Below are 27983 nucleotides of genomic sequence, written 5' to 3'. Positions count from 1 at the left end.
GAAGTGTCAGCCTTGTTTTCCTTCTAGACGAGACTAGGGGACCCCGCTGCCTCGTTAGCAGCACCTCAGTCCCTGGTGCAGTTAAGCAGCCTTTCCATCCTGTCGTTTCTTCACCTCCGGTGTCACTGCATTCTAGCAAGTTCTGCTCCGCCCTCCCACACGGATCAAGGGCTTCCCCAAGTCTCATGCTGCCCACGAGGCCTGGAGCGTCTCCCCACATTAGCTTGCGCTGACTGCGGGCAGGGTGGGGATCGGTGCACAGCTGCCCAACACTGACCGCCGTGAGGATGCACTCGGGGTTGGCCAATCACAAGCGAGAGGAAGCAGCCGCCCGTCCTTCCCCAGGGCCCTCCTCCCTGGAGCCACTGTTTCCGCTCTGTCCAGTCAGCCCAGGGGCTCCCAAGGCTGCCGCCCTCGGGTCAGGCACGAGTGCCCCCAGCCCGCCCTTCCAGTGAACCCTCTCCAAGAATCCTGTCCTCTCATTAAACTCCTATTTTCAAGAGCCAAAGAATGTGGGGTCTACGATCCTGTGAACGCAATTTTCTGGCAGAGCTAAGAAAAAAGTTTCCAAACATATTTGGCCTACTGGCCCCTTTTCAGGGGGTAAAAAAAAGCCTCACCGCCTCCCCTCTGGAAAGCTCCTTCTTCAAGCAGACAGAGGGCACCCCAGGCTAGACCACACCCTTGGATCTTCCGCAGCACCCCTGGAGGCAGTATGCTCACTTTGGGAAAAACTCAGCTAAAACAGCCACTGATGGTTAGCCTGTTCACGTTTTTTCTTCTGAGGATGAAGTGATGATTCAAGCTCCACACCCCTCGGAGTGAAAAGTGAAATTGGCCACCAACTTTTAACTTAAAAGTCCTCCCCCGGGGCTGGAGTGATAGTACAGCGGGGAGGGCATTTGCCTTGCATGCAGCCGACCAGGGTTCAATCCCCAGCATCCCATATGGTCCCCTGAGCACCGCCAGGAGTAATTCCTGAGTGCAGAGCCAGGAGTAACCCCTGTGCATCACCGGGTGTAACCCAAAAAGCAAAAAAAAAAAAAAAAAAAAAAAAAAGTCCTCCCCCATTTCTCTATACAGCAAGATACAAATTACCTTCTCTGATGGGCTAGTGCCTAATCTCTCTGCTAACTTACACACATTCTCTTTTAGTCTTCTGACTCTTGCACTTGACCAAAGGCACCGGGGCTAATCTCCATGTTTCTCGTATAGGGGATCAACTCAGTGTCCACGGGGAGGGAGACGGATCAAACAACACTCACTAATTAAAAACAACACTCCTTTTACTCGGCTCACTTCACCGTTTATTAGAATAATCACATTTGGAGAGGCACAAAGCACTTAAATTTTACATGACTACAAAGTTATCACAAATCCCAAACCTTTTAGCCACAGATATTTCACTCAGTTTAAAGGAAAAGCTGTCAAAACATCTGAGTTAATTTGATACACGGAGAACCTGAATATATGAGAACTACATTATTTCCAAGTGCTGTACTTCTTGCTCTACTAATATCTGCTTTAAATGGAATCCAGCATCAAAGGGACTGAAATAGTCAGGTCAGGATGCAAATGCTGTGGAGAGTGAAGTCGGCCTGGACAATGTGGAGAAGGACGTGGTATGCGCACGAGGTGGGAGGACTCACTGGGCCATCTGGGCCTCCATGGCCTGGGCCGTCCACTCCGGCGCCGTCTGGCTGATTTTCTCCAGAAGGTTATTCACCTGGAAGCAAAGTGACTGGATCTGCTTGTCCCACGTCGGCAGGGCTTCTCTTGCTAGAGAGAGAAGGAACAACAGGCAGAGCTGAAGCTACACTCCGCTGTACTACTCAGAAAGGTGAATTAAAATACACATACAGGGGCTGGAGTGATAGCACAGCGGGTAGGGCGTTTGCCTTGCACGCGGCTGACCCGGGTTCAAATCCCAGCATCCCATATGGTCCCCTGAGCACCGCCAGGAGTAATTCCTGAGTGCAGAGCCAGGTGTGACCCAAAAACCAAAAATAAAAAAATAAAAATAAAAAAATAAAATACACATACAGTGACACAGTGGTGGCGATTTTTTTTTTTCTTTTTGGGTCACACCCAGTGATGCACAGGGGTTACTCCTGGCTCTGCGCTCAGGAATTACTCCTGGAAGTACTCAGGGAACCATGTGGGATGCTGGGAATCAAACCCGGGTCAGCCGCATGCAAGGCAAACGCCCTACCTGCTTTGCTATCGCTCCAGGTACCATAGAGTGGTAGTGATTTTTACTCCAAAATCATGACTAATAAAATCAAGCTAAGAGTCAAGTAAAGGGCCAAATCATTTTTTTAAAAAAAATCATAGTTTATGGCTTAAACCATTAAAAAAAAAAAACCCGTACACACAAGGATGCAAATGATTAATTTTTTATACTCAAGAAAATAAAACAGGGGCTGGAGTGATAGCACAGCGGATAGGGCGTTTGCCTTGCACGCGGCCAACCCGGGTTCGAATCCCAGCATCCCATATGGTCCCCTGAGCACCGCCAGGGGTGATTCCTGAGTGCATGAGCCAGGAGTGACCCCTGTGCATCGCCGGGTGTGACCCAAAAAGCAAAAAAAAAAAAAAAAAAAAAGAAAATAAAACAGACCAACCACAGCTCCCACAAAGGCAGAGTGCCGGGGCTCCCGGCATCAGCCCCAAGCGGTCTGACACTGCCCCCTAGTGGGGAGGCAAGGCCACTCACAAGTTCAAGGTCGTCCCTACTTCACTCTGAACAACATTTAGATAGTTTAGCAAAACCCCAAACAATCTCATAATGAATCCACAGGGTTTGTCTCTACCCAGCACCGGGTACAAAGAGAGTGATCATTTGGGAGCCAGGACAGCCCAGGGGCCGGGTTGGGTGCCTGCAGGCACAACAACCCAAGTTTGATCAATGCAGGAAGGGCGCTTGCCTTGCATGTGGCCGACTCGGGTTTGATCCCTGCCACCCCATATGGTCCCCAAGGGCCCCACCAGGAGATTCCTGAGTGCAGAGCCAGGAGTAACCCCTGAGCACCATCAGGTGTGGGCACACCCCCTCAAAAAGGAAGGAAATTAACGATGCAGTTTTGGGGGGACTGGCAGGCAGGAAGGGGGAATACATTCATTCTGAGATACTTCCAGAACAATCAGGTGGAAAACTCCCATCACTGGGTAAGCCACGAGGCTGGGAGCTCCAGAGAAATGTACAGCTGAAAGATGAACACACACCGCCTACTGGAGACGGTAACTGAATCCAAAGGAACAGGTGATACCACCAGCACAGCTCGGCAGAGGGAGGAGGGAAGGGCCTGGAGAACAAGCTCCTGTAAGCAACCACAAGGCTACACTGTGGTTCGGGGCGCCGGGCTGTTGTGGGGGTTCGGGGCCATACCTGGCGCGCTCAGGGTTACTCCCGGCTCCCAGCTCAGGGATCACTCACGGTGGTGCTCATGGGAACAAGGCCGCAAGGGAGACGAGACTGGGCCAGCGGCATGCACGGCACGAGTCCCCGTCCCTGCACTCTCGGGCCCTCAGCGTGTCCTCATCACAGTACACAACAGTACGCGGCCATTGCAATCGGACAGAAATAAGCAAATCTTCTTACTTTCAAAATGAACTATTCCATCAATCTGATCAATGAATCCATTCATCCGTCCTTCTGTTATCATTTGTGACGCTATCTTTTCTGCCTTTAAAACAGAAACAAAAAACTCTCAGTCATATTATGGTATCAAACAGTACCTCACATGCAACGAAAGAACTGAGAGAGCTTCGTTCAGCTCCGCAGCGCTGAACTTTACTTCTATAATCATTTATTTCCTGTTCACAGTTATTTGTTCGCTGGAATCTGTTTTTCTTATTCGGAGATTCTGAATAAAAAAAGGTTTCCTTATCAAAATTTTCCTATGCTCAAAATCTAACACTTTTTTTCTTCTCATTGAAAATGACTCTAAAATTACTAAGTAAATAATGACTTAGTAATTTTAGTATTCTATTTTTACCATAATCCTAAATCCGTCATGAGCATTTTATAATTAGTATTTACCATTCAAATATATTCACTTTACTTAGTTTCAACAACAGACCATACCTTAAACCCTGTAGAAAATATGTTTTAATAGTAACTTAAGCTTTGGTCCTCAAATTATTCTACTCCTTTGCTATCTATTGGACACGTACAAGTCAAGGGACTGTCAGAAAATCCTAAACCGAGAATTCTCTGGGAGGGGGAGCATACTGCGTGGCTCTAGAGTCCACTCCGCAGAGGCTCTCTTGGACACGGCTTCTCTCCTCTCACACTTCTCCAGTTTTGTTAAATCAAAACAATTTTGTTTCACTAAGGAAAAAAAAAAAAAAGCCTTTCAAGTAATAAAAAATGAACTCCTTACTTTTATCATGATTTAAAATTGAAAAAAATTCTCTGCCACACCCAGTAGTTCTCACGGCTGACTCCTGGCACTGTGCTCAGGCGTCACTCCTGGCGGTGTGTCGACAAACACACCGGGTGCCAGAAACCAAACCCAGGGAGCCGCATGCAAGGCAAGCACCCAGCCCAGTGGACAGTCACTCTGGCCCCGAAAATTAAGAGAGTATTTATAATTGCTTCTGGACTAGAGCGAGAGCACAGCGGGTAGGGTGTCTGCCTTGCACGAGGCCAAAATGGGTTCGATTCCTCCGTCCCTCTCAGAGAGCCCGGCAAGCTACCAAGAGTATCCCGCCCACGCGGCAGAGCCTGGCAAGCTACCCGTGGCACACTCAATATGCCAAAAACAGTAACAAGTCTCACAATGGAGACGTTACTGGTGCCCGTTGGAGCAAATCCATGAACAATGGGGGTGACAGTGCTACAGTGCTACTTGTAGTACTATCTGAATGCTATTGGCATTATTTTGAATTAAAAGTATGTTTTGTAAATGGTCCCTGAAATACCTTGTACATACTAACAGTACAGACTACAGTGATAGTACAGCTTGCCTTGCATGTGGCCGACACAAGTTCAATTGGTGGCACCCCATACAGTCACAAAAACCCACCGGGAGTGATCCGTAAGTGCAGAGCCAGGAGTAAGCCCTGAGCACCGCTGGGTGTGCCCCCAAAACAAAAAATAAAACACTACCACTATCTTGCTGGAATTTATAATTGTCAACCAACTCCTTACCGTGACTAAGAATGAAACCAATTCTGTAATAAACTCAAGTCAACTTCTTTAACTCAAGCACAGAAGTTACAACAGACTAGCAAGAGCGTAAGTGTCATCCTCTCAGTCTTGCAATGGCATTCACCCCATGAGTCAATCCAGAGCTTGTATTTTAAAAGGCAGGTATTAAAACCTCAAGTTAGAAATCAGAAACCACTTGATTTAAACAGACACAAAAGATTCTCACAAAATTGATAGCAAAACCTGGAAACGCCTTAAGAGTTCTATTTCAGGTCCTTTATTATGAAATGTAATTTCTTAAAAAGAGGATCAGGGAGGGCGCCCCGGGGCTTGGAGCAACGTGCCACGCATGCAGACCCGAGGGGCCTGGCGCCAGCTCCTCCCGGCCCCACGCGCCACCTCCCGGAGGACGGAGCTGGCGGGCCCGGAGTCAGACAACTCCACTACAGCACTAGTTTAACATTTAAGAAGTGGTTTATTTTCGTCTGCCTGAATTTTTTAAATATGCATTTTGTTGTACAGATCTTATTTATCTTTTTGCAAATAGCTGTCAATGTCTGAAAACTGTGGACACTTTAGTTTCTTCTGTTTGTTGCAAAGCTAGGTATCAAACCCAGGGCCTCACATGTTTCTTTTGCTCTTTACCTTAGTGGTGAGGGGACAGTGTGGTGGCAGGAAATGAACCTGGGGATCACGCATACAAAGTACGCACTCCAACTCTCTGAGCCACCTCCCCAGCCCTAATTCCCATTTTATGTTCTTGTTATTTTATATTGGAAACAATACCTTAGCTGCAGGGATTTCCAGAAGAGCTCCCAGTTCTTCAAAGGTGATATTATTATATAATTTGCTTGCAGATAACAAATTGTGTTCAATAACAGCTCTGTCCAAAATGCTTGAACCTTCAATAAACAGACATGGGACAAGTTACCATTTGAAATTCATTTCACACTCTTATGAGTGTAAAATTCCTAACATTTCTAGATATGAAGTAACTCGTAATCACTATTCCTTTTGTCAAAGGTGTAAAAGTAACCAAGATTCTTACTTGATAGTTAGGAAAACAGATAAATACAAATACCATATTTAGACAAGAAGCCACAGGTAACTGCTGACTAGCTGAACTCTCTCAACACTGCATCTAGGGTCTTGCTTCCTTGGGGGCAGGCTCGTGGATGTATTCACACTCCTTACTATGAGTCACATCAGTAAGCAGCAGCAAAATGTCCTGCAAATGTTCTGCAAGCTGGATGAGGTTCCACAGTCACCCCGCTATGCTATAGAGCACATCATCGCCATCTCTCTATTCTCTGAAGACATTAAGTTCAGTCATTTCTCTATTCTCTGAAGACATTAAGTTCTGTCATCTCTTTATTCTCTGAACACATTAAGTTCCAGTCATCTCTATTCTCTGAACACTTTAAGTCCAGTCATCTCTCTATTCTTTTGAACACTGCAGCCGCACCTTCTTCTGGGGTGCAGTGACGAATATCCAGAGGTAGGTTCCGGTGATCATGGGAGATCAGGCAGACCACCCTCCTGAGAGGTAACACAGGGTCCTCTCCTCAAGGTATTAGACTGTTGGTCAGAAAGATGAGAACCAGCTGGTAGCTTGTTAAAGGGCAAGTAAATTAAATATATTTAAGAGAAGGTCAACGTAATCCTTCACTGACCTGATTTAACTCAAGACTGTAGGAGTGGGTCAAGAGTTTAACTGTCAGCCAATCACTACATGGATCATCTTTCACAGTTAACGTCTCTTCAACATAAAAGAGGGGCCAGAGCGACAGTACAGTGGGTAGTTGCATTGCCTTGCATGCAGCCGAGCCAGGTTCAATGCTTAGCACTCCATCTGATCCTCTGAGCACTGCCAGGAATGACCCCTAAGCATTGCCGGATGTACCCCTCCCACCCCAAAAAATATCCAAAGCAGTGGGGTTTAAAAGATCTGCAAATTTATCAAGAACATTTCCATGTCTGTATTAATAATATTTCTGTATTTGTATTAATGTGTTATTAGCATAAGCACTGCATTATAGCACTGTCATCCCATTGTTCATTGATTTGCTCAAGCGGGCACCAGTAACGTCTCCATTGTGAGACTTATTGTTACTGTTTTTGGCATATCGAATACGCCACGGGTAGCTTGCCAGGCTCTGCTGTGCGGGCGGGATATTCTCGGTAGCTTGCCTGGCTCTCCAAGAGGGACGGAGGAATCGAACCCGGGTCGGCTGCGTGCAAGGCAAACGCCCTACCCACTGTGCTATTGCTCCAGCTCATTATTACAAACTACTCTCAAGTCTCTACAGACACACATAATTTCCAGAACAGCCCTGAGCAAGAGACTGTGCCAAATTTTGCTCTATGCAGAATCGGACTGGCTAAGTATGCTCCGAGACACAGTGATGCTTACAATCAAAGTACTTATCCAGTGGCACAAATTCAGAAACAAATAAGGGTCCCATAAACACTGCCTATAATTCCTTTCTCCTTTGTTTCTAAAAAACGCATTGTTCCACAAATACTTTCTGCTAGAACTATTTTGTATTTCCACTCCATCTTTGCAAATGATACTGTCTCCAGGAGATACATTCCTGTTATCAGGTGTTGTATAAAAAGATACCGTGGCAGGGCTGGAGAGATAGTTGAGTAAGGAGTTTGCCTTTGCACTCGGCCACCCGGGTTCAATCCCTGGCACCATGTACGGCCCCTGAGCACAGAGCCAAGAGTATGCCCTAAACTCCCATTGGTGTCGTTCCCCGTCTGCCCCCAAGAGCTCCCCCAGACCCCACTCTGGGAGGTGTCCAGGTTAGACCCCTTCATAAGGCGCACGCAGGACTCGCGAGCGTATCCCGGAGCGCACGATCACTACCGTCGGCCGTAGTTGCCTTTTGGTGCGGCATCAGCATGGCCGCGAATTCCTGCAGCTGGTTTCCTCGGATGATCCGGTCCAGGTACATCTTCTCTAGGATCCCGTAGGCAGCAAGCTGCTGACACCTCTCGTCCTTGAAAAGGGTAGCAAGCATCCGGGAACGCTGCTGTCCTACGAGAACAGGCAAGCACCAAGCAGTCTCACAATCTATTTATTCGGCAAAAAACAATCTTCCTTCTGACCCACAAATCTCCTCAAATATAGTCAATTCTCTATATGCATGGTAGCTGCATGCTATACACTGCTGTCAAATTCAGAATTGACAGCAAGTTTGAACTTAGGAAAACCCACTGGCTGCTGCTCGGGGCAACATGGGGCCGGACTCCTGAGTCGTGTCCTATTACTCTCACGTGAGCTCCATGCAGCTCCGCCGTTTCTGAGTAAAGGCACCTGACTGAAAATACACGTGCTGACTCATCCCTAATGAAGCCGCATAAAGACAGTCATGACAGACCGCTGCCGAGATGTGACCCCGGGGGCCGCACGCGTGTGCGGCTCCTCCGCAGCTGCACCCGCGTGAATCCAGACCCAGCTGAACCAACTACAACATGGACTACTCTTGCAGATTGTTTCCTGCCAGAGAACTAAGCTGCGACCCCATGCCCGCCCAGGAGGGGAAAGGTATTTCTCTCTCTCGCCTGTCCCTTCCCGGGGATGAAGGGCGTGGGGACCGCCATATTATGACGACCACAGATGGGGTTTACAAGCTTGCGATGATCGAATATCCGGAAGAAATCTCCCTGGACTTAGTTGTTAAAGTACAGAAATCCAAAACCTCATTTCTCTTCACAACAGGTCTGACTCTAGTGGGGTGCTCCTAATAATAATGGTGAGGTTTGTGTTGAAATATTGAATGTAACCAAAGTAAATAGAAAGTAAAGTGAAATTTATCAGTTACAAGGCGGGGGGGTGTGGGGGTGGGAGGGATGGGAGGTGTACTGTGGGTTTTTTTTTTTTTGTCTTCAGTGGTGGGATATGGGCACTGGTGAAGGGATGGTTTTTTCAGCATTGTATGACTAAGACGTAAGCCTCAAAGCATTGTAATTTTCCACATGGTGATTCAATAAAATAAAATTAAAAAAAAAAAGACAGTCATGACAGTCAACTTTTTTTTTTACTTTTTGGGTCACACCTAGGATGCTCAGGGGACCATATGGGATGCTGGGAATCGAACCCGGGCCGAGTGCACGAGTGCAAGGCAAACTCCCTACCCGTTGTGCTATTGCTCCAGCCCCAGTCAACTTTTTAAATGATACGTTAAAAACACGCGGGGGCCAGAGTGAGAGCACGGGGGTAGGGCGCTTGCCCTGCGTGCAGCCGACCGGGTTTGACCCCGGCACGGTCCCCCGAGCCCACCGGGAGTGACTCCTGAGTGTAGAGCCAGGAGTAAACCCTGAGAGCCCCCATTCTCCCCCACCAAAAAGAGACCGCACATTAAGTTGCGGTGCTAAGTTCTGGTGCTGTAACATAGTTTAGGAAGTTAAGCGCCAAGCCACGCCCACCTCGGGCACTACATACTGTTTGGCCGCAGGTCCTACGTGCCTGAGGAACAGGCACCCTCGGCTGTCGGAGGGTAACAGATAATGTACGACTTCTCCCCAGAGTGAACTGTATGCGTCCTTTAAGAACTTCAACTAGGTGCTGGGGAGCGCAGCAAGCAGGGTGCTTGCCTTGAGGCGGCCAATCCAAGCTCAATCCTTGGCATCCCACACGGTCCCCAAAAGTAAGCCCTGAGCACTGCAGGATGAGGGCGTCCTCTCAAAGTTAAACTCTTTCTCTAAGCACAGAAGTACGTAATCACTACATTGGTGATGGTAAAACCAAACCCCCACAGAAAAAAGATGAAAAGAATAAACTACATGGGTTGGTATATAAAAATCACTAAGATACAGAGCTAACTAGAAAAATAGTAAGTTGCAATTATGCATATCTTGCTACCATTTATATATATAAAAGGAGGATATGCATAATATAAACATACACTAAGTACAAATAATAAGTAGTAATTCCTTGGGTATCTACTCTATTTCCAGTAACAAAAATAAGGACTAGGGGCTGGAGTGATAGCACAGTGGGTAGAGCATTTGCCTTGCACACAGCTGACCTGGGTTCAACTCCCAGCATCCCATATGGTCCCAAGCACCACCAGGAGTAATTCCTGAGTGCAGAGTGCATGAGCCAGGAGTAACCCTGTGTATTACCGGGTGTGACCCAAAAAGCAAAAAAATAAAATAAAATAAGGACTAAAGTAGTCTTCAATCGAAAGTAGTATGTAGAAAAAGCCATTAGGCTCTGAACTGCATAGTTCAGGAATAAATATTTTAGGGAGTCAGAGGGCAAGATCACGCTCAGGAGCCCCAAGCCCGAGCTCTGCCAAAGCACAGTTCCCTGAGCACTGCTGGAAGCAACTTCTGAGCACCCACCTGGGAAGCTCCAAAGCACTGTTGGGTAGAAGCCCCAAACCTAGTAATGATAATGAAGAACATCCAAATGACTGAGAAAAGGAATGGCTTAGAATTATCAGGTTTTCCTCGCAACACCCGCCCTGCCTTTGAGTTCAGTGACTGACATGCTATAGAGTAGTAAAAAGAAACTACAGTCATTTTTTAAAACTTACTGAAGAAATTTAAAAAATGCCAGGTATAAAACTGAGAATAAAAATTTTTTTAAAAATCCCAATAGCAATGCACTGAGATGACACCAATCTATCACTGTCACTGTCATCCCATTGGTCATCGATTTGCTTGAACGGGCACCAGTAATGTCTCCATTGTAAGACTTGTTACTGTTTTTGGCATATTGAGTACGCCACGTGTAGCTTGCCAGGCCCTGCCATGCAGGCGAGATACTCTCGGTAGCTTGCCGGGCTCTCCAAGAGGGGCGGAGGAATCAAACACTGGTCGGCCATGTGCAAGCTAACGCCCTACTCGCTGCGCTATCGCTCCAGCCCGACACCACTCTATACATTTTATATTTCCATCCGTGCAATTCTCACTTAATCTGATATCTTTTTAGGGATAGTTTACAAAAACTAAATTTCCTATTATCAGTTACTACACCTGTGGATAACAAATTGACACATGCAAATTTAAGACTTAAGTTAACAATCAATTTATTGCTGTTTTACACTGCCACTGTTATCCCATTGCTCATCGATTTGTTTGAGCGGGCACCAGTAACGTCTCTCATTGAGAGACTTATTGTTACTGTTTTTGGCATATCCAATACGCACGGGTAGCTTGCCAGGCTCTGCTGTGCGGGCTCGATACTCTCGGTAGCTTGCCGGGCTCTCCGAGAGGCTGTTTTACACTAAAATAAATAATGTTTAAATTTCTGTTTTGGTTTTGGCCACACCCAGCAATGCTCGGGTTCACTCCTGACTCTCCACTCAGGAATTACTCCTGACAGTGCTCAGGGGACCACATGGGATTCAGAGGATGCAACCCAGGTGGACTGCATGCAAGGTAAACAGCCTACTGCTGTACATGGTAAATGTCATACTACTCTCTGACCCTTTTTATTTTGTTCTGAGGCCACACCCAGCAGTGCTCAGGGCATAATCCTGGTTCTGGGCTCAGGAATCCATCCTGGTGTGCTGGGGAACCATATCAGAATCGAACCTAGGCAGGATGCATGCAAGGCAAACACACACCCACTCTACTATCACTAAATTTGGCACAGTATTAGTAAGACATCCTTTGTAAAGCAATTCCTTGCTAAATTCTACAATGAGTCTTGAAATTATTAAACAAAGATAACTACTCATTGAAACATAAATTCAATATTTACCAGCTGAGGCTAAGATGGTACAGTGCAAAGCGTGTTTTAAGGCCTCGAGTCTTTCACTTTCGTGGACTATTGTCTTGTAAGAGAGCTCATTGTACCTCTGGGCAGCTTCAATGAATTTCCTCCTATAATCAAGAACACGGGCATAGCATACCTACAGAGGGAGATGGTTCCGTTAGGAAGAAAATGTAAAAGTGAAAGCAAAAAATTTTAAAATAGAGTTGATATTTAGTAGCATTTATCATGCACCTCCGAACAGAAGGAATTCTCCAAAATAAAATCAGCGTAACAGCGCCGTTACCTTATAATGTATCTGTAACTGTTCGTTGGTGGATTCGTTCTGGAGCAATGATGCTCGATTTATATAAGCCTCGGCCTGGACTGGGTCATCGTCCTCCAGGTACAGCCTCGCAATCTTCAAGTAAGTCTCCAGCTTGTAATCTACATTGTACTGCCTAGGATATAACAGAAGCACAGGGAAAATATTTGACCAAAAGTAACAATAAAAATCAATTACAGCAATACACTGTAATAAAAGTCAGAGGAACAGAGTCTCCCTCTACATATCTCACTGCACTCCAGACCACTTCACTCTGGAAAGGACCTGGTGCTGAAAGCAGGCAGAGCGGCATGCATGCTGCCCTTTCGGCAACATTACTTTTTTTTTTTTAAACTTTTTATTAAATCACCATGTGGAAAGTTACAAAGTTATCAGGTTTATATGTCAGTTATACAATATTCAAACACCATCCCTTCACCAGTACCCATATTCCACCACCAGAAACCCCAGTATACCCCCCGCCCCCACCCCCTACCCCCTACTGTATAACTAATGAATTTCACTTCATTTTTTCTTTACCTTGATTACATTCCATAATTCAACACAAAACTCACTATAGTTGTTGGAGTTTCCAACCAAGAGAGACAGACCTACTACATTTGATAATTAGTTTTTCATTGCTGGAAATGAAGAGATATGTAGCCCCACTGCTACAAGTACATAACTCTCTCTCTCTCTCTTTTTTTTTTTTACTTTTTCCTTTTCCCTTTTTTTTTTTCTTTTTCCCCCTCATCCCCCTTCCTGCGCCTCATAGTATGGTGTACACCACGCCGCGTCGGCCAGCGTGGGGCTTTTGCTTAGTTCACAGTCCAGAGAGGGCTGCTACAGGTATTCGGTTTTTACTTTTGGGGCTCCCAGGAACTCATGGGAAGGGGGCGTAACCGGCACGCCCTCGGCCCAGATAAATCCGGAGCTGCTGAGCGCGAATCAGACCCTCTGCGCCTAAAGACTTTGAATTCAGAGACTTCTTACAGCAATGCACTGGGACTGTGAGCTGGGCTATGTAATTTCTGGCAGAATTTTCCCTGGACTTTATACAGAAATCCAAAACCGCGTGGACTTAACATTTATAATTGTCAGCAATGTGAAACGGTTCCATTTGAACAGGTCTGACTTGGGGGGGAAACTCCAAATAATAACAATAAGTTTTTGTTGAAATATTGAAGGTTTTTAACGTAGCAGCCTTTCGGCAACATTACTGTAACCAAGGGCCTAAAAGGGAAAAGAGAAGGAAAAAGCGGCTGCCACAGCGGCAGGCTAGGGCGAGAGAGGGAAACGGGATATTGGTGAAGGGACATGGCAAAGGAATTGGTGTCGGAACACTGTACGCCTGAAACTCATCATTAACAAATTTATAATTTATGACAATTCAAAAATAAATTTAAAAAATATATATATTTTTCAGATGACAGCTGACCACAGAGAAGTCAGCCCTGGGTGCGGGAGGGCTGCGAGGAGGCCGAGTCCAGCCACCCTGTAACAGCTCGGTCCTCATTTCTCCACTGAACGCAGTCTTTACCTACAGAAAGCAACCAGGGCTATGTACGTATATAATATGCTTATACTTATATGCCTAATATGTGCATTATTTCATTAGTTAGCTGCAATGCTTGCTGAAGGTCGCGCTCCTGGCCACATGGTTACTGTGGAGGGTGCACGCGAGATCACTGCAGTCAAATGCTCCACCACTGAGCGCCCCCCGCAACACAGGGGAGCGTGTACCCAGGACGCACCCTCTGCTGCAGCAGGGGACAGACAGCAGCCATGTGGAAGCAGCGGCTCCTGAACGCAGAGCCTCACGCCCACAGGCGCCTATTTCTCAGCAATACTGGAACCAGTGTGGCGAGCTCGGCGATGAGGTGCTGGATCCAGGTGGCCCGAGACTGCCAGGGCCACCCCAGAGAGTGCTACCTGCTCTTGGGGATCCCCACAGTGCCTGAGAGACCATGACGTGCCGAGGCCTGAATCTGGGGCCTGGACGCACCAGAACTTCACTGACTTCCCTTTGGAACAGGGGCCACTGCCGGTGGGGCCTGGGGCTATGCAGTGCTGCGGCCCCAACACCAGCGCCCCCACTGGCCAGGACTTGCTCTGCCACTCAGCTGCTGACTCCAAGGCACACACTTAGGATGACCTGACTTTGAAACTAATCCTCTGCTGAAATAACTTTACACAATATCAAAATTTTCCCTAAGTTATAGTGTTTGTATTTTGTATAGACCATTTCCACTCATAATTCATTTACGTAATTGCTATACGCAATACTGCACTGTAGTCGATGAACAACGATTTGCTCGAGCGGGCACCAGTAACGTCTCCATCGTGAGACTTGTTATTGTTTTTGACATATCAAATATGCCATGGGGAGCTTGCCAGGCTCTCCCGTGCGGGCGGGATACTCTCGGTAGCTTGCTGGGCTCTACGGGAGGGAAGGAGGAATCGTCTGGGTGCAAGGCAAACGTCCTACCTGCTATGCTATCGCTCCAGGCCTATACACAGTATTATACTACTGTAAATTTTTCAAAAATATCTATTAAAAGTTAATACTTTAACTACCAAAATGAATCTTTTTAAAAAGATTTAAAAAAATTTTTTTAAAGAAAAAAAGATCTCATCCAGATTTTTTAAATCACCTCTATTTAACTTTAGAAACCTTCTAAATTTTAGTTCTTTGGTATCCTCACAGATAAACATAATTTTATGGAAGTATAAAAAATTATGATTACCACCAGTGCAAAGGCAAAGATCTCATTTTGTATTATTTCAACTTCTAGTGAAAATAAATCAACTGTTCCATGCCAGGGAGAAAATATTCAAAGAGTAGAATCAAAATAATTAAGAAAGCCTTGCCTTTCTTTCCATTACCGTATAGAAAAAAATTAACAAGAAGCCCTGAAAAGCAAAGTCTAACATTTGCATGTAAGAAGAAAGGTTTTCCATAAACTGAAAGGTTTTTTTCTTTGCTTTTTGGGTCATACCTGGTGATGCACAGGGGTTCCTCCTGACTCTGCACTCAGGAATTACCCCTGGTGGTGCTCAGGGGACCCTATGGGATGCTGGGGATCGAATCTGGGTCGGCCGCATGCAAGGCAAACGCTCTCCCCGCTGTGCTATCGCTCCAGCCCCTGAAAGCTTTTATTTTTTCCTTTTTGTTTTTTTTTTTTGTTTCTGGACCTCACCCGGCGATAATCAAGGGTTACTCCTGGCAGTGCTCAGGGCAACGTATGGAACGCTGGGGATCAAACCCAGGTCCGCCGCATGAAGGCAAAAAGCCTTCCCCTTGTACTATCTCAACACCAGCAACTGCACAACTGTGCACAATTCTAACAGTCTAAAATGTCTGTAGACACTGTCCTCGGTCCCAGGCGGGCAGAGTGCGCCCAGTCCACACAGTAACAGCCAGGAACACAGAACTGTGTGTGTGTGGAGTACTCAGGGACAGCCAGGAACACAGACCGAGTATGTGTGTACTGGTACTCAGGGACTCCCGCAGCAATGTTCTTAGAGAGGACTCAGTCATCACCTGAGGTGTGGGTGCAGGGCAGGCACTGGAAGCTAGGAAGAGACGAGAGTGTGAGGAGAATTGCTCGGGAGAGCGAGGCAGTGAGTGGACTGGAGGTCAGTACGAGCACGAGAGGGTTTATGCCCGAGTGACAGGTGACCTGATCAATTGTTTGCCTCTGTTAATGTTTCTGATAGGGTAGATAACACCTCAGGCATCCTGTCTTCCGTGCATTTATGAAATCATCAGGCAGTGATGCTCCTTTAGAAATGCTCCAGGCTGGAGCCAGAGAGAGAAAGAAACCCCCCCGCCCCAGACCAGAGAAGCAGTACAGCAGGGAGGTCAGCCCCGGCACCCCTTACGGTTCCTCAGCGCCACCAGGCTGGATCCCCGCACACGGAGCCGGGAGCGATCACTGAGCCTGTGCATGCGGCCCCCGGACAAAAAACACATCACATCAAAGTCGGAACAGGTCCAGAGCCTCCACGGTAGAAAGCCAAGGCCTACGCCGGCTCTGACCTGGAGCCAGTCCTTCCAGCCAGCCTCGCTCTCCCCTGCTCATCCTCCTACACCCAACGCTCTCCTCATCAAGCACTTCAAATAAACTCTCTCAGGGCCTTTGTACCAACCACCCTCGCCAAAGCGACCTACTGAAAGCTAATGATCATCTCTTTAATTCCTTCAAGTGCTTGAGAAGGTCGTATCAGGACCAACCTGCCATGACAATCACCCTATTTAATGATTTCATTTGTCCCCTACTTCGTCCCTTTTTTTTTTCTGTGACCTTCTAACATACCACAAAATTTGTCAGTTTCTGCAGTAAAATGTAAGAAAAAATACAAGTGAGTAAACACTACTTATCCTACATAGATCCATGCAACAGTCACTATTTACTATACTTTTGTCCTGTCTCCAATGGAATTCCCACCAATACTTGGGCTGCATTTCTCCAGTCTTCTTCCTTCTCATATATAGATGCAAGATGCTGTCTTATGGAAGCAACCTGGAACAAGTACATGTGTTATTAGCAATGAGATACGTTATTCCATTATTGAAGTTATTCAAACTAAGCTGACAGGTAAAGAGTTCAAGTTTATCTAACACTGCCCAAATAATTCAGTTTCAATATTAAGATTTGCTTTTGTGTTACTGATTTGTAATGTCTTCCTATGTTTTTAATCTAATTAATTTTACTGAATTTTGAATTGTCTGAATATTGCTATTTATTTGGTTCATAAAATTAAACTGTAATATATAAACAAATATCAGCTGGTGGTGAAACATCTTAATACTGACTTTACACTGTAAAATGTTATTGGAGGCACTGCTTTGACAAGAATGAACTTGAATTTAAAAAATTTAAAATATTCTCAAAACAATGACTGTTAGCTCAAGTTAAAAAAAAAAAATCATTGCACTAGTAGCTTACCTGCTCCTCAAAGGAAATGACTCTGGGCTGGATCTTTTCCAGGGTGAAATGATAAATGTCTTTGGCAGTGCCATCGGGCAGGTTAGGGACATGTGCGCAGAAATCTGTCAGCAGCTGCCGAGAAATCACCAGGCTGACGTTCTCGTTCACCACTTGTCAAAAATACAAGGTAAGAAAACATGAACAACAGATCTACTGTAGACTATCTTTAAACTAATTACCAAAACAATCTGTGTTAGCACAACTTTTACTATATCGTTCAGGAATTTTCACACCCCTAGCACCTTGTATTTCATAATCAGTTTTCTTTAACCTGAATCATTTTGATGACCATGATTTCAGATCATTGTAGATCCAAGATTATACCCAAACGGTAAGATTACTGCAACTTTTCCAAGAAACAGAAATGGTCAGAAAGAAGGGTTTATTTTGTTTTGTGCTGGCTACACCCAGTAGTGCTCAGAGGAACACACACAGTGCCGAGGAGCAAACGCAGGTCGGCCACGTGCAAGGCAAGTGCAAGAGTAAAATATTATCTCTCTGGCAGCTAAGAAAAAGCTTTGAACAGTTGAAAATTCTACATTCTTCCTCTGTTAAATGTTTCTATGATGTAGAGGCAGAAAAACACCTATATTTTTATTTACATACTATTACTCCAGCTACCCATTACAGAAAGGAGTTGAAGGAGAGTGAAATAATCTCCATGAAAATTAAACAGAACTGGGGCCCAGAGTGATAGTACAGCGGGGAGGGCATCTGCCTTGCATACGCAGTAGACACGGGTTTGATCCCTGGCATTCTATATGGTCCTCCAGGCACCACAGGAGTCATTCCTGAGTGCAGAGCCAGGAGTAACCCCTGAGCATCGACAGGTGTGACCCAAAAAGCCAAAAAAAAGAAGAAGAAGAAAATTAAACAGAGCATACAGAAATGCTACTACCATTCCTATTCTCCAGAAAAAAACAAAACAAAACAAAAAATAGCAAATTGGAAGCCAAGTCAGTACTGGAAATATACATTTTACCAAATCATTCACAAACATGTATGAGGTATACACCTTATATATACAGTGGCAGGTAAGATGAAAGTTCTAGAATCACACTGTAACCACCACTCTCAGGTATATGCTCCCAAACAACAAATTTCACTTTTCTGCGATTAGGTCCCTGAGCCATACACTGTGGGTAAGGAATTGTGAAGAACAAATGCAATATATACTAAGCACTTTACACCAGGCTGGCTTTTTAGGGCTGGAGGCCCTAGGCACTTGCCCTGTGTTCTGTGCCCACCAGCACCACCTACAGTCCCCGGGCACCGCCAGGTACCACGGCTGAGCACAGAGCCAGTTATACAGCCCTGAGCATCTCCAGTGTGGCCCGAAAACAAAATAAAAACCCAGGGCTTTTTACACCTCTCCATTTGGGGTCCCCTTTTACGCAGGAAATTTTCACTCAAGCTCAGATAAAAGAGGTACACAAATTGAACACTTATCCATAATAAAGCATAAGGAAATTTATTTTCAAACAGTTTTAAGATTTTTTTTTTTTAATAACCCCTACATTCAGTTACACAACCTGTATGGGATCACAATACAGTTTAAGATTAAGAAGCAAAGTGGGTTTTGTTTCTTTCTTTCTTTCTTCTTGGGTCACACCCAGCGATGCTCAGGGATGACTCCTGGCTCTGAGCGATGCTCAGAAATTACCCCTGGTGGTGCTCGGAGGATCAGAGAGGATGCCCCCCCACCCCGGGTCAGCCTCGTGCTAGACAAACGCCCAACAGGCTGTACTATGGCTCCAGGCGAAGAAGCGAAGTTTTAAACAATACCTGGCAAGCAACACCCAAGACATCGCGGTGTCCCTGTACTTTGGGGGAGAGTGCTTGGACCACAGGCAGCAGTACTCGGGGGGCCGAGGGGTGCTGGGCCTGAGACAGCGTCTATGGCCAGAGACAGGACAGTGGGTAGGATGCTTGCACGCTGCCAACTTGGACTCAATCCCCAGCATCCCAGATGGTCTCCCAACCCTGCCAGAAGTGATCCCTGAGCACAGAGCCAGGAGTAAGCCCTGAGGACTGCTGGGTGTGACCCCTGCAAAAAAGGGAAAAAAAAAAAAGACAAGCGCCTAAGCCCTGTACTATCTCTCCGGCCCTATCCGTCAACTATAAACATTGCTTAGACCCTCCGCAGCCCACTGGAAACACTAATTAGGTAACTGAAAGCTTAAATCAGCAATTTCCAGAAATATAAATGATTTCTAAAAAAGTATTTGATCAACTGGCACCACAACCCAATAAATCCGCAATGACTTCAGTAACATCACTGTAAGAGAAAACAAGTATAACAAATTGACTTTGATTGGTTCATCCCATTGCAGAGCTTAATTTCTGGAGACAATACTTTATAAACCTTGTAACATCTTTAGAAAATATGTTCAATGGAATTCATTATTAGGTAGTACTAGATATAATTGATAAGTTTTATTAGAAGTGCCTAATGAGACTTACTCCAGTATAAATTATTGCAAATACTTCTCATGGAAATGTTAGTAAACAAGGATTAGAAACCAGAAAATTTAACTTTCCAGTTTGTGCTCCTCCACTGACTAATTGAATATTCCAGTTTAAAAAAAAAAAAACTTAATCCTGAAACTTATTTTATAATATAGAAGAGATAGCACAGCAGGTAGGGCGTTTGCCTTGGACGAGGCTGCAGCTGACCCAGGTTTGATTCCTCTGCCCGGGTTCAATTCCTCCGCTCCTCTCGGGGAGCCAGGCAAGCTACCGAGAGTATCCCACCCGCACAGCAGAGCCTGGCAAGCTACCCGTGGTGTATTCAATATGCCAAAAACAGTAACAAGTGTCACAATGGAGATGTTACTGGTGCCCGCTCAAACAAATCGATGAACGAGATGACAGTGCTACTGTGTTATTTTATAATGATCTTACAGTGCTACCTACAATTATATTTTTGGTTTTTATGTGCACTTATATAGTCACAGACATGTTAAAAGCACTCCCAGGTGTCATGAACACTGTAACTCAGTTTTACTCAAGACAACCACACGCTTGGCGTGAGGGAGTTGGAAGAATGTCATGAACATACAGGATTTTAGGTTCCAGTGCAAAGAAATGTCCTTGGATTTTGACACCGGAGCGATGAGGCCTAGATGGCAGAAAAGGGAGAACTTGTTTATCTCCTCTGGCATCAAAACAAATCACACACAAACGTGGGATGAGTTATATAGACCCAATCAGAAACCCAACGAAGTTTTTACAGCAAGGGACGGAGCAGCGCAAGGGGGGTGGAGACAGAGAGAAACGCTCATCAGGAAAGACACCCAGGGGGCCGGCAGGGCCGGTGAAGGCCGAGGGGTCCTACTGGAATGTAAAGAAACACCGTGAGGGAATGACAAATGGCCAGTGGTACAGAGCCTGAGGCTGGCCTGCCGAACTTGGTTTGCTAAGGAGCAGGAGTGGGGGTGGTTAACAGCACCGCACATCACCATGTCTAAAGAAAACCTGGAAGAAAAAGAAAATTTGGAAGGAAAACGAAAACCAAGACCCCTCAGCAGGCAGCAGTTAAGAGGAGACTTGGCAAGCGTGGCTGTCCCGAGAGTACGCACTAGACTCACCCCCGGGACAGAGAGCACTGGGGGACGGGAGCTTGCCTCGCACAGGCCAAACAGACCTCACAGGGTCCCCCTAATCCTACCAGGCTGACCCCAGAGCCAGGAGTACGAGCTGAGCACTTCCAGGTGTGGCCCCAAACAAAAGTCTGTCGGTAAACACCAGAAACCCCTGTTCTTCCTTCCAGGCTGGAACGGGGAGCAGGAAAAGAGGGGAACAAGCGGGCCTGAGGTGCTGAGACCCTTTCCAAGACCCTAGGGACACCATATTAGATCTCCAGCCTCAGGGCCAGAGTGACAGCACAGTGGGTAGGACGCCTGCCGTGCCCAGGGCCAAGCCCGGTCTGATCTCTGTTGAGATTTTATAAATATTAATAGAGTATTTTCCATTTTTTCGTAATGGATGTTTGACTTTTTTCCTCTCAACCCAACACGCGGCTTAAGTATCTTATATATTTCATCCTGAATCTCTGGCTTCTATCCTCTTCCTCGAGGGTTGGGTGGTAGGGGGGTAGACTAGGTAATCAGACATCACCTCTTTATCCAAGATGACATTTTAGAGCTTTCCCTCTCGTATTCTGGAGGCGGAGACACCCAGTGTCAGGGGACCAGACCGGAGCTGCTGCAGGCAAGGCAGGCACTCCAAGCCCAGCCCTCGCGCTCCGGCTGAGAACTAACCATGAGAAAGGCCTTACTCTGGCGGAGGGAGGGCTGGTGGAACACTGTGCGACTGAAATCCAATCATGGACAGCTCTGGGAGGGTCTACCCCACAGTGATTCAATAAAAATAAATAAAATCAAACAATAATAAAATAATAATTTTAAAGTGTTACTTCTGCTTTACAATTAAAAATCTCTAGTCTTTTTTTTTTTCTTTTTGGTCACACCCGGCGATGCACAGGGGTTACTCCTGGCTCTGCACTCAGGAATTACTCCTGGCGGTGCTCAGGGGACCATATGGGATGCTGGAAATCGAACCCGGGTTGGCCGCGTGCAAGGCAAACACCCTCCCTGCTGTGCTATCACTCCAGCCCCAAATCTCCAGTCTTTTATTTACTATGCCATACTATTATATTTAAGAGTTTAATACTTCTGTTAGAGTTGCAGAGGGGACATCAGGTGGTGACAGATCTCTCTGTTCATCAGGGTTCTGCTCAACAATGCTCACTTTGTAGAAATACTCGAAGTGTGTGCCTGATGTGTGTGACTAGGCGTGACATGCTTCGATCAACTTGAAAAGCAAAAAAAATTGTGTTTAGAAGGAATGTTCTGGCTTTCCCCCCTCCAGACTAGCCTGTGTTCTCAGATCTTCCCCCCAGGCCCACACTAGGTAAATTTCTTTAAATAAAACTATTCTGCTTCACTTTTTTAGCTTTCAATATAAATAATCTCTGACACTCACAAAACTTGTATACACTAGGAATTACTCTAACCACTTTTACTGTCTGTATTAACCCATGTAGTCTTCCAAGAATCCTACAGTCTGTAATACCATCTTACAGATAAAGGAGGGCTGGAGAGACGGTACAGAGGGAAGGAGTTTGCGCGGCACTCGGCCAACACACATATGACCCTGGGCACTGCATCGAGTCACCTGTGCCTGGCCAGGAGGGACCCTGAGCACTGGGCGGGGGTTGGGGGAGGGGAACAGGGGAGGAGGAAAAAGGAGGCACCAAGGTGTACAACTTACCCAAAGTAACAGAGCTAATAAAACAGACTGAGATTTGAATCCAGGCTACCTCTTACTCCACAATATTCTCTTATCAGTTACTGTATTAACAGCTACACAAGACCATTGCTGGCAACATAACAAGATAATTCACGGACAACTAATCAAGTTTTGAAAGCTTACATTCTAGAGCCAGCAGTGTGGCTCATTGGTGACATTTGCCTCACAGGCACAAGACCCAAGGTACACATACCAGAGTTTAAAGGGTGAAACCCTTTCATCTCAATGAACAGTTCGTTTAGTTTCAATGCTAATTATAATGACGTTGTGACATAAAACAAGGCTTGAGCCAACTTTAAAATTTTAACTCATTAATAGCAGGGCAAACACAGAGTTTTCAGTCTACTTACTTGCTTCCACAAAAGCTTTCAAAGCTTCTAGTTGCTCTGCCCCGGATAACTGAATGGCTTTTTCCAAGATCTGACGGTACCTAAAACAATATCAAATAAAAATGCTCAGAGGCCATTAAACTTTCTCTTGCTACCTCTGAAGCTGGTTTCTACTTACGCTGGTGTATCACAGAACATTTTTATGTTTCCAGTTAATCTAAGACCAGGGACACAGCTCAAGTGTTTTCTGCCTGCAGGAGCCCCGGGTTCAAGCCCTGGCACTGCACAATCCCCACAGCACTGAGTTGAAGTAGCCCCAAGTCCTGCTGGGGCTGACACCAAAAAAAAAAAAAAAAAACCGAAAGAGATTCACAATCTGTATTTGTGAAATACCATTTCTTCTGGCTTTCTTTGTAGGAGAACAGCTCGCACAAAGTTTTCAAGGCCATCAGAATTAAAAATCAATCTCTAAATTACTGGGTCTAGTTTCTTTTCCTTCAAAGTTTTAGGGGTTTTGTTCCTTTGTTGTTGTTAGGGGAGGGTGTGACGGAGGTGTCCAGGTGGCCCTCAGAGTTACGGCGGCAGTACTCCTCAGGTCTAAGATATGCACCCAGAGCCTCTGGAGTTACAGTAGGGGACACGCAGTGCCAGGGATCACTCTGGGTTGACACATACAACGCACACCCTTAACCCCTGTACTATCTCCCAGCACTGGAAGTTTTAGTTTTAAGTTAAACTAAAATTAAATTTAAGAGCACAGAGCAGGGAGCTGGAGCAATAGCACACTGGGTAGGGCATTTGCCTTGCACGCGAACAACCCGGGTTCGATTCCCAGCATCCCATATGGTCCCCTGAGCACCAGCAAGGGTAATTCCTGAGTACAAAGCCAGGAGTAGCCCCTGTGTATCGCCACGCATGACCCAAAAAGCAAAAAAAAAACAACCAACTAAGAGCACAGAGCAGATAGATAGTACAGCAAGCTGGCGCTTGCCTTGCAGGTGGCCAACACAGGTTCAATCCCCAGCATCCCACAGGGTTCCCCTGAGCACCACCAGGAGTGAGCCCTGAACACAGAGCCAGAGTAAGCCCTGAGTACTGCCAGGTGTGACCCCAAATCCAAACACAACGCAAAGCAAAAGAAGAAATAAAAAGTACGTCGCTTATCAAGTGCCTAAAAAGGTAAATCCTATTCCATTCAATTACATAGACACAGACACAGGAAAAGTTACTCGAGATAACCCAAAATAATTTCCTCTTGTGAGACAGATGACTCCAGGGGTCACCAGCAGCAGGACAATGCTGAGCTGGCAAGGAAGCTGAGCATGAACACGGTCGGTGTGCACGGAGCCGGCTCCACCGAGACTAAGGGGGAACAGACACCCGTGTCTCTGTCACTGTCGACTCTTATTTGCAGTGAGGCCCAGGAACGAACTGCTCTGCATGACTCAAACCAGCACTCCACAAAAAAGAGGGAAAGCGAAAACAAAACAAAGATGGCAAACTCTTCCCTAGCGTGGCAACTCAGCTGAAGCTCAGGCACTCGCCTTGCACCCAGCCGGCCCCAGCTCCAGCACCGCCAGGAGTGATCCCCGAGCGCAGGGCCAGAAGGAAGCCCGAGGCACTGCCAGCTGCGGCCCCAAAGACAAAGATTTAGGAAATAAATAAAAGTTATGGCGGTCTAGGCACGTGGCAAACACCACAGGGTAGAGCCTTTGCTCTTCGACATTCACGAAAGCAACTGTCAGCAGAACAGATAACCAGAGAACTAGGTTTGGAAAAGGCTTTGGGATTACACCGTGTACCCATGTTGGCGTGAGCATGTGTGGGGCTGGGGGAATGTCCGTTTTTAAACCGTTCTAGCCCGCTCTGTTATTAAGAAATCCTAAATCAAAATACACCTCCGTAAAAGTCTTTTCCTCTTTACAAAACCACCTTTACCACAGTCCAAAACGGCCGCGAGGTCTCCCGGTACTCTTCCTTCTCACAAAATGCTTGTAAACCAACCCTTCAAGGCCAGGGCCAGAGCGATAGCACAGTGGGTAGGGCACTGGGTCTGCACGAGGCTGACCCGGGTTCCATCCCTGGCAGCCTCTATGGTACCCAGAGCGAGTCCCGCCTGGAGTGATCCCTAAGCACTGAGCCCAAAACCAAACCCAGCAATATGCCAAAAAAAACCCCAAACCTTTATACCCCAAAGGCCTATCTGTCCTCAGGGCCATGTATGCCAGGGAGCGTGGAAGAAAGGGAGAAAAAGCCCTATTCCTGTGGACTTAACGCAGCAAAAACCTATGACCCGGGCTCTCCTCCCTGCCATCCTCGCTTCTGGCTGGAGACGAGCAAACAAACACCCTGCCTGCGCCCCACACCGCAGCCCAGGTCGCTAGTCAAGAGGGTCTTACATGTGAGTGGGCTACAGCTCTACTATCACCTAGAGGAAAAAATTAAAAAAAAAAAAATCACGCCCCAACGGAGCTGCACAGCACCCAGGAGGTTTTAGCCAAGTGAGTAATAAAAGCTACCAGACAGCCGAGAGGTGGGCTCGGCGGGGAGGGTGCTCGCTGCTGGCCTTGCACAGGGCTGCCGGGGTTCAATCCCCAGCCTCCCATCTGGTTCCCCCAATCCTACCCGAACCGAGTCCAGGCGCAGAGGCAGGAGTGAACTCTGAGCACTGCCAGGTGTGGGCCCAGAAAACAGGGACCGTGGGAGGGGAGTGGATTAAGAAGTCCGATCCTAAAGATGAAGTTATGAAATTTGCATATAAAAGGATGGTCATGGAAAGTATCACACCAAGTGAAATTAGAAAGAGAGGAACAGGGACTGGAGCAATAGCACAGCGGGGAGGGCGTTTTGCCTTGCACACAGCCGACCCGGGTTCGGGTTCGATTCCCAGCATCATATATGGTCCCCTGAGCACCGCCAGGGGTAATTCCTGAGTGCAGAGCCAGGAGTGACCTCTGTGCATCGCCGGGTGTTACCCAAAAAGCAAAAAAGAAAGAAAAAGAAAGCGAGGGACAGACAGGACTGCACTCATTGGTGGGGTATAAAATAACATCAATGAGACTGACACCCGACGACAGTACACACCAGGGCCGGGAATATGGCCCCATAGTTGGCAGCCTCATGAGCTGGGGGAGAAGGCAGCTGGGATGGAGAGGGGATCACTAGGCCAGTGATGGTTGGAGGGATCGCTGGGGACGGGAGGTGTGTGCTGAGAGTAGATAAAGGACCAAACGCGACGGCCTCTCAGTGTCTGTATTGCAAACCATAATGCCCAAAAATAGAGAGTCTGGGGAAAATTGTCTGCCATGGAAGCAGGGGGAGGGGGAAAGGGGGCATACTGGGGACACTGGTGGCGGGGAATGTGCGCTGGTGGAGGGCCGGGTGTCCGACCATTGTGTGACTGAAACTCAAACATGAAAGCCTGTAACTGTAGCTCACGGTGATTCTATTAGAATTAAAAAAAATCCTACGCTGATCCTTATACTCTCGGAGGGAGGGGTGGGGGGTCACTGCAGCCCCAGGAAGCTGCCGCCCACGGTCGCGGCCAGGCGTCCAGGGGCCGGGGGAGGGGGCGCACGACGGCGCTGGGACGCGGCCCCGCACCCACCACCCACCGCAGGGTCGGGGCCCAGAGGACCGCGACCCCCGGGCAGGCCCCAGGTCTGGGCTCTGCACAGCCCTGCGAGCTCCGCTCCGACGCCCGCGGGGAGCAGCCCGGCTCGGGGCTGGGAGAGGCAGGAGCGCGGGAAGGCCCCGGGGGAGCGAGCACTCGGCGCGGAGCCCCCCAAGCCCCCGCGCGGGGGTCGCCCTGCAGCCCCCGGGCTGCTCCCCCGCACAGCCGCCTGCAAGACCAGGCCCGCCCCCCTCGGTCCGCCCGGCACGTTCCCGGCCTCGCCGCCGCCGGCGCCGAGGAACAGGCGAGCGGCCCGCCCGCCCCCCGCGCCCGCCCGCGCCCGCCCGCGCCCCCCGGGGGGACTCACTTGCCCGCCAGGTCCTTGTGAGAGCCGCTGGAGTTCATGAGCTGGGCCAAGTCCTGGCGCACGGCCGCCGCCATCTTTCTTCCAGCTCGGCCCGGGCCTCGCGCGGCCTGAACAGGAAGACAGTGGAGTCCTCCGCGCCTCAGCTAGAGGGGACTTCGGGGGGAGCCACCGAGTCGCGTCTGGGTGGGCCAGAGCGCCGCAGGAAGAAGCTGGCGGCTAAGGTCCGCCTCCGGAGGGGGTGGATGCCCTCGACGACGCCGCTCCCTCCAGCCTCAGGCCCCGCCCACGTCTCTCCGGCGGGGTCAGGCTCGCTGGCTCCCGGGTGGGATTGGCGGGTGAACGCCAAAGGGGCGGGTGCAACGCCAGGAAATGCTCGGGACGGAAATCTACCGCCCTGGCTTTGAGTTCCGTCTGTCGGGTCTGTGCTTGAACGTTCCTCGCGCTCTAAAGCCGCCTTTACCTGGCGGGGGCGGGCCAGGTGTGATTAGCGCTTACTCCTGGCTCAGGAACCGAATGGGTTGCCGGGGATGGGACCGGCCACTCGGGTGCCAGGCGAGCATGTTCCCCGCAGTATTATCTCTCCAGCCCCCACCCCCAAGTTGTATTTTTCCCCGGTTGATCAGAGGCTGGTACTTCTGTAAATGATCATTAGATATTCCCAATCTGCCTCCTACATGCAGATTGTCATACGTCATCTTGTTCAGTACCATTTAACATCGCTGCCCCTAGAGGAATTATTAATTAAAAATATCCTTTTATTATAAAACCCTTCCACTTGGATACCAAATTATATCATCACTGTACCTTTATATGTAATTGTTTTCACTGGTTGCGTATAGAGTGTTTTTTTTCTTCAAATAAAAGTAAGTTAATTTTATTTATCATTTCTTGCCTGTTTTCACAAAAGATAACACTCTATGTTACTATTATTATCCAATATTAGTCAGCAGTTGATTTTTTTCACTTATCCCAGGAGTCTTCCCATGTAAGTTCAGAGAACTCCTCATACTTTTATTTTAGAGGTAGATTAGTGCAAATGATGAGAAAATGCCATCATTTATTTAATCCTTCTGTTGCAGGCTAGAGGTAGAGAGCCTGGTGATGTGTGTTGAGACGAACATTGTCTGGAACCTAAATAAGTGCAAAGGCATGAAGTTCTTTAATACAAAAGGTAT

General features: G+C 47.3%; 1 protein-coding gene across 2 annotated transcripts; it reads right to left on the bottom strand.

Annotated features, from left to right (window-relative positions):
• Positions 1-1287: 1287 nt before the first annotated feature.
• COPS4 (COP9 signalosome subunit 4) lies at positions 1288-27050 on the bottom strand. Of its 2 annotated transcripts, XM_055140700.1 has the most exons (10): positions 26809-27037; positions 22850-22929; positions 17145-17296; positions 16615-16718; positions 12175-12328; positions 11877-12027; positions 8028-8198; positions 5942-6057; positions 3602-3686; positions 1288-1779 (listed from the first exon to the last, which is right to left on the bottom strand). In XM_055140700.1, the coding sequence occupies exons 1-10, from the start codon at positions 26880-26882 to the stop codon at positions 1646-1648; spliced, it is 1221 nt and encodes a 406-aa protein (XP_054996675.1). In that variant the 5' UTR covers positions 26883-27037; the 3' UTR covers positions 1288-1645. The 2 variants fall into 2 exon arrangements, with proteins under 2 accessions (XP_054996675.1, XP_054996676.1); XM_055140701.1 differs by lacking the exon at positions 3602-3686 and having other exon boundaries at positions 26809-27050.
• Between the last annotated feature and the right edge of the window lie 933 nt (positions 27051-27983).

The sequence above is a fragment of the Sorex araneus genome, chromosome 5 (genome assembly GCF_027595985.1).
Source record: "Sorex araneus isolate mSorAra2 chromosome 5, mSorAra2.pri, whole genome shotgun sequence".
Taxonomy (NCBI): domain Eukaryota; kingdom Metazoa; phylum Chordata; class Mammalia; order Eulipotyphla; family Soricidae; genus Sorex; species Sorex araneus.
Note: the sequence above shows the minus strand (reverse complement) of the source record. Positions and strands in the feature narration are given on the sequence as shown.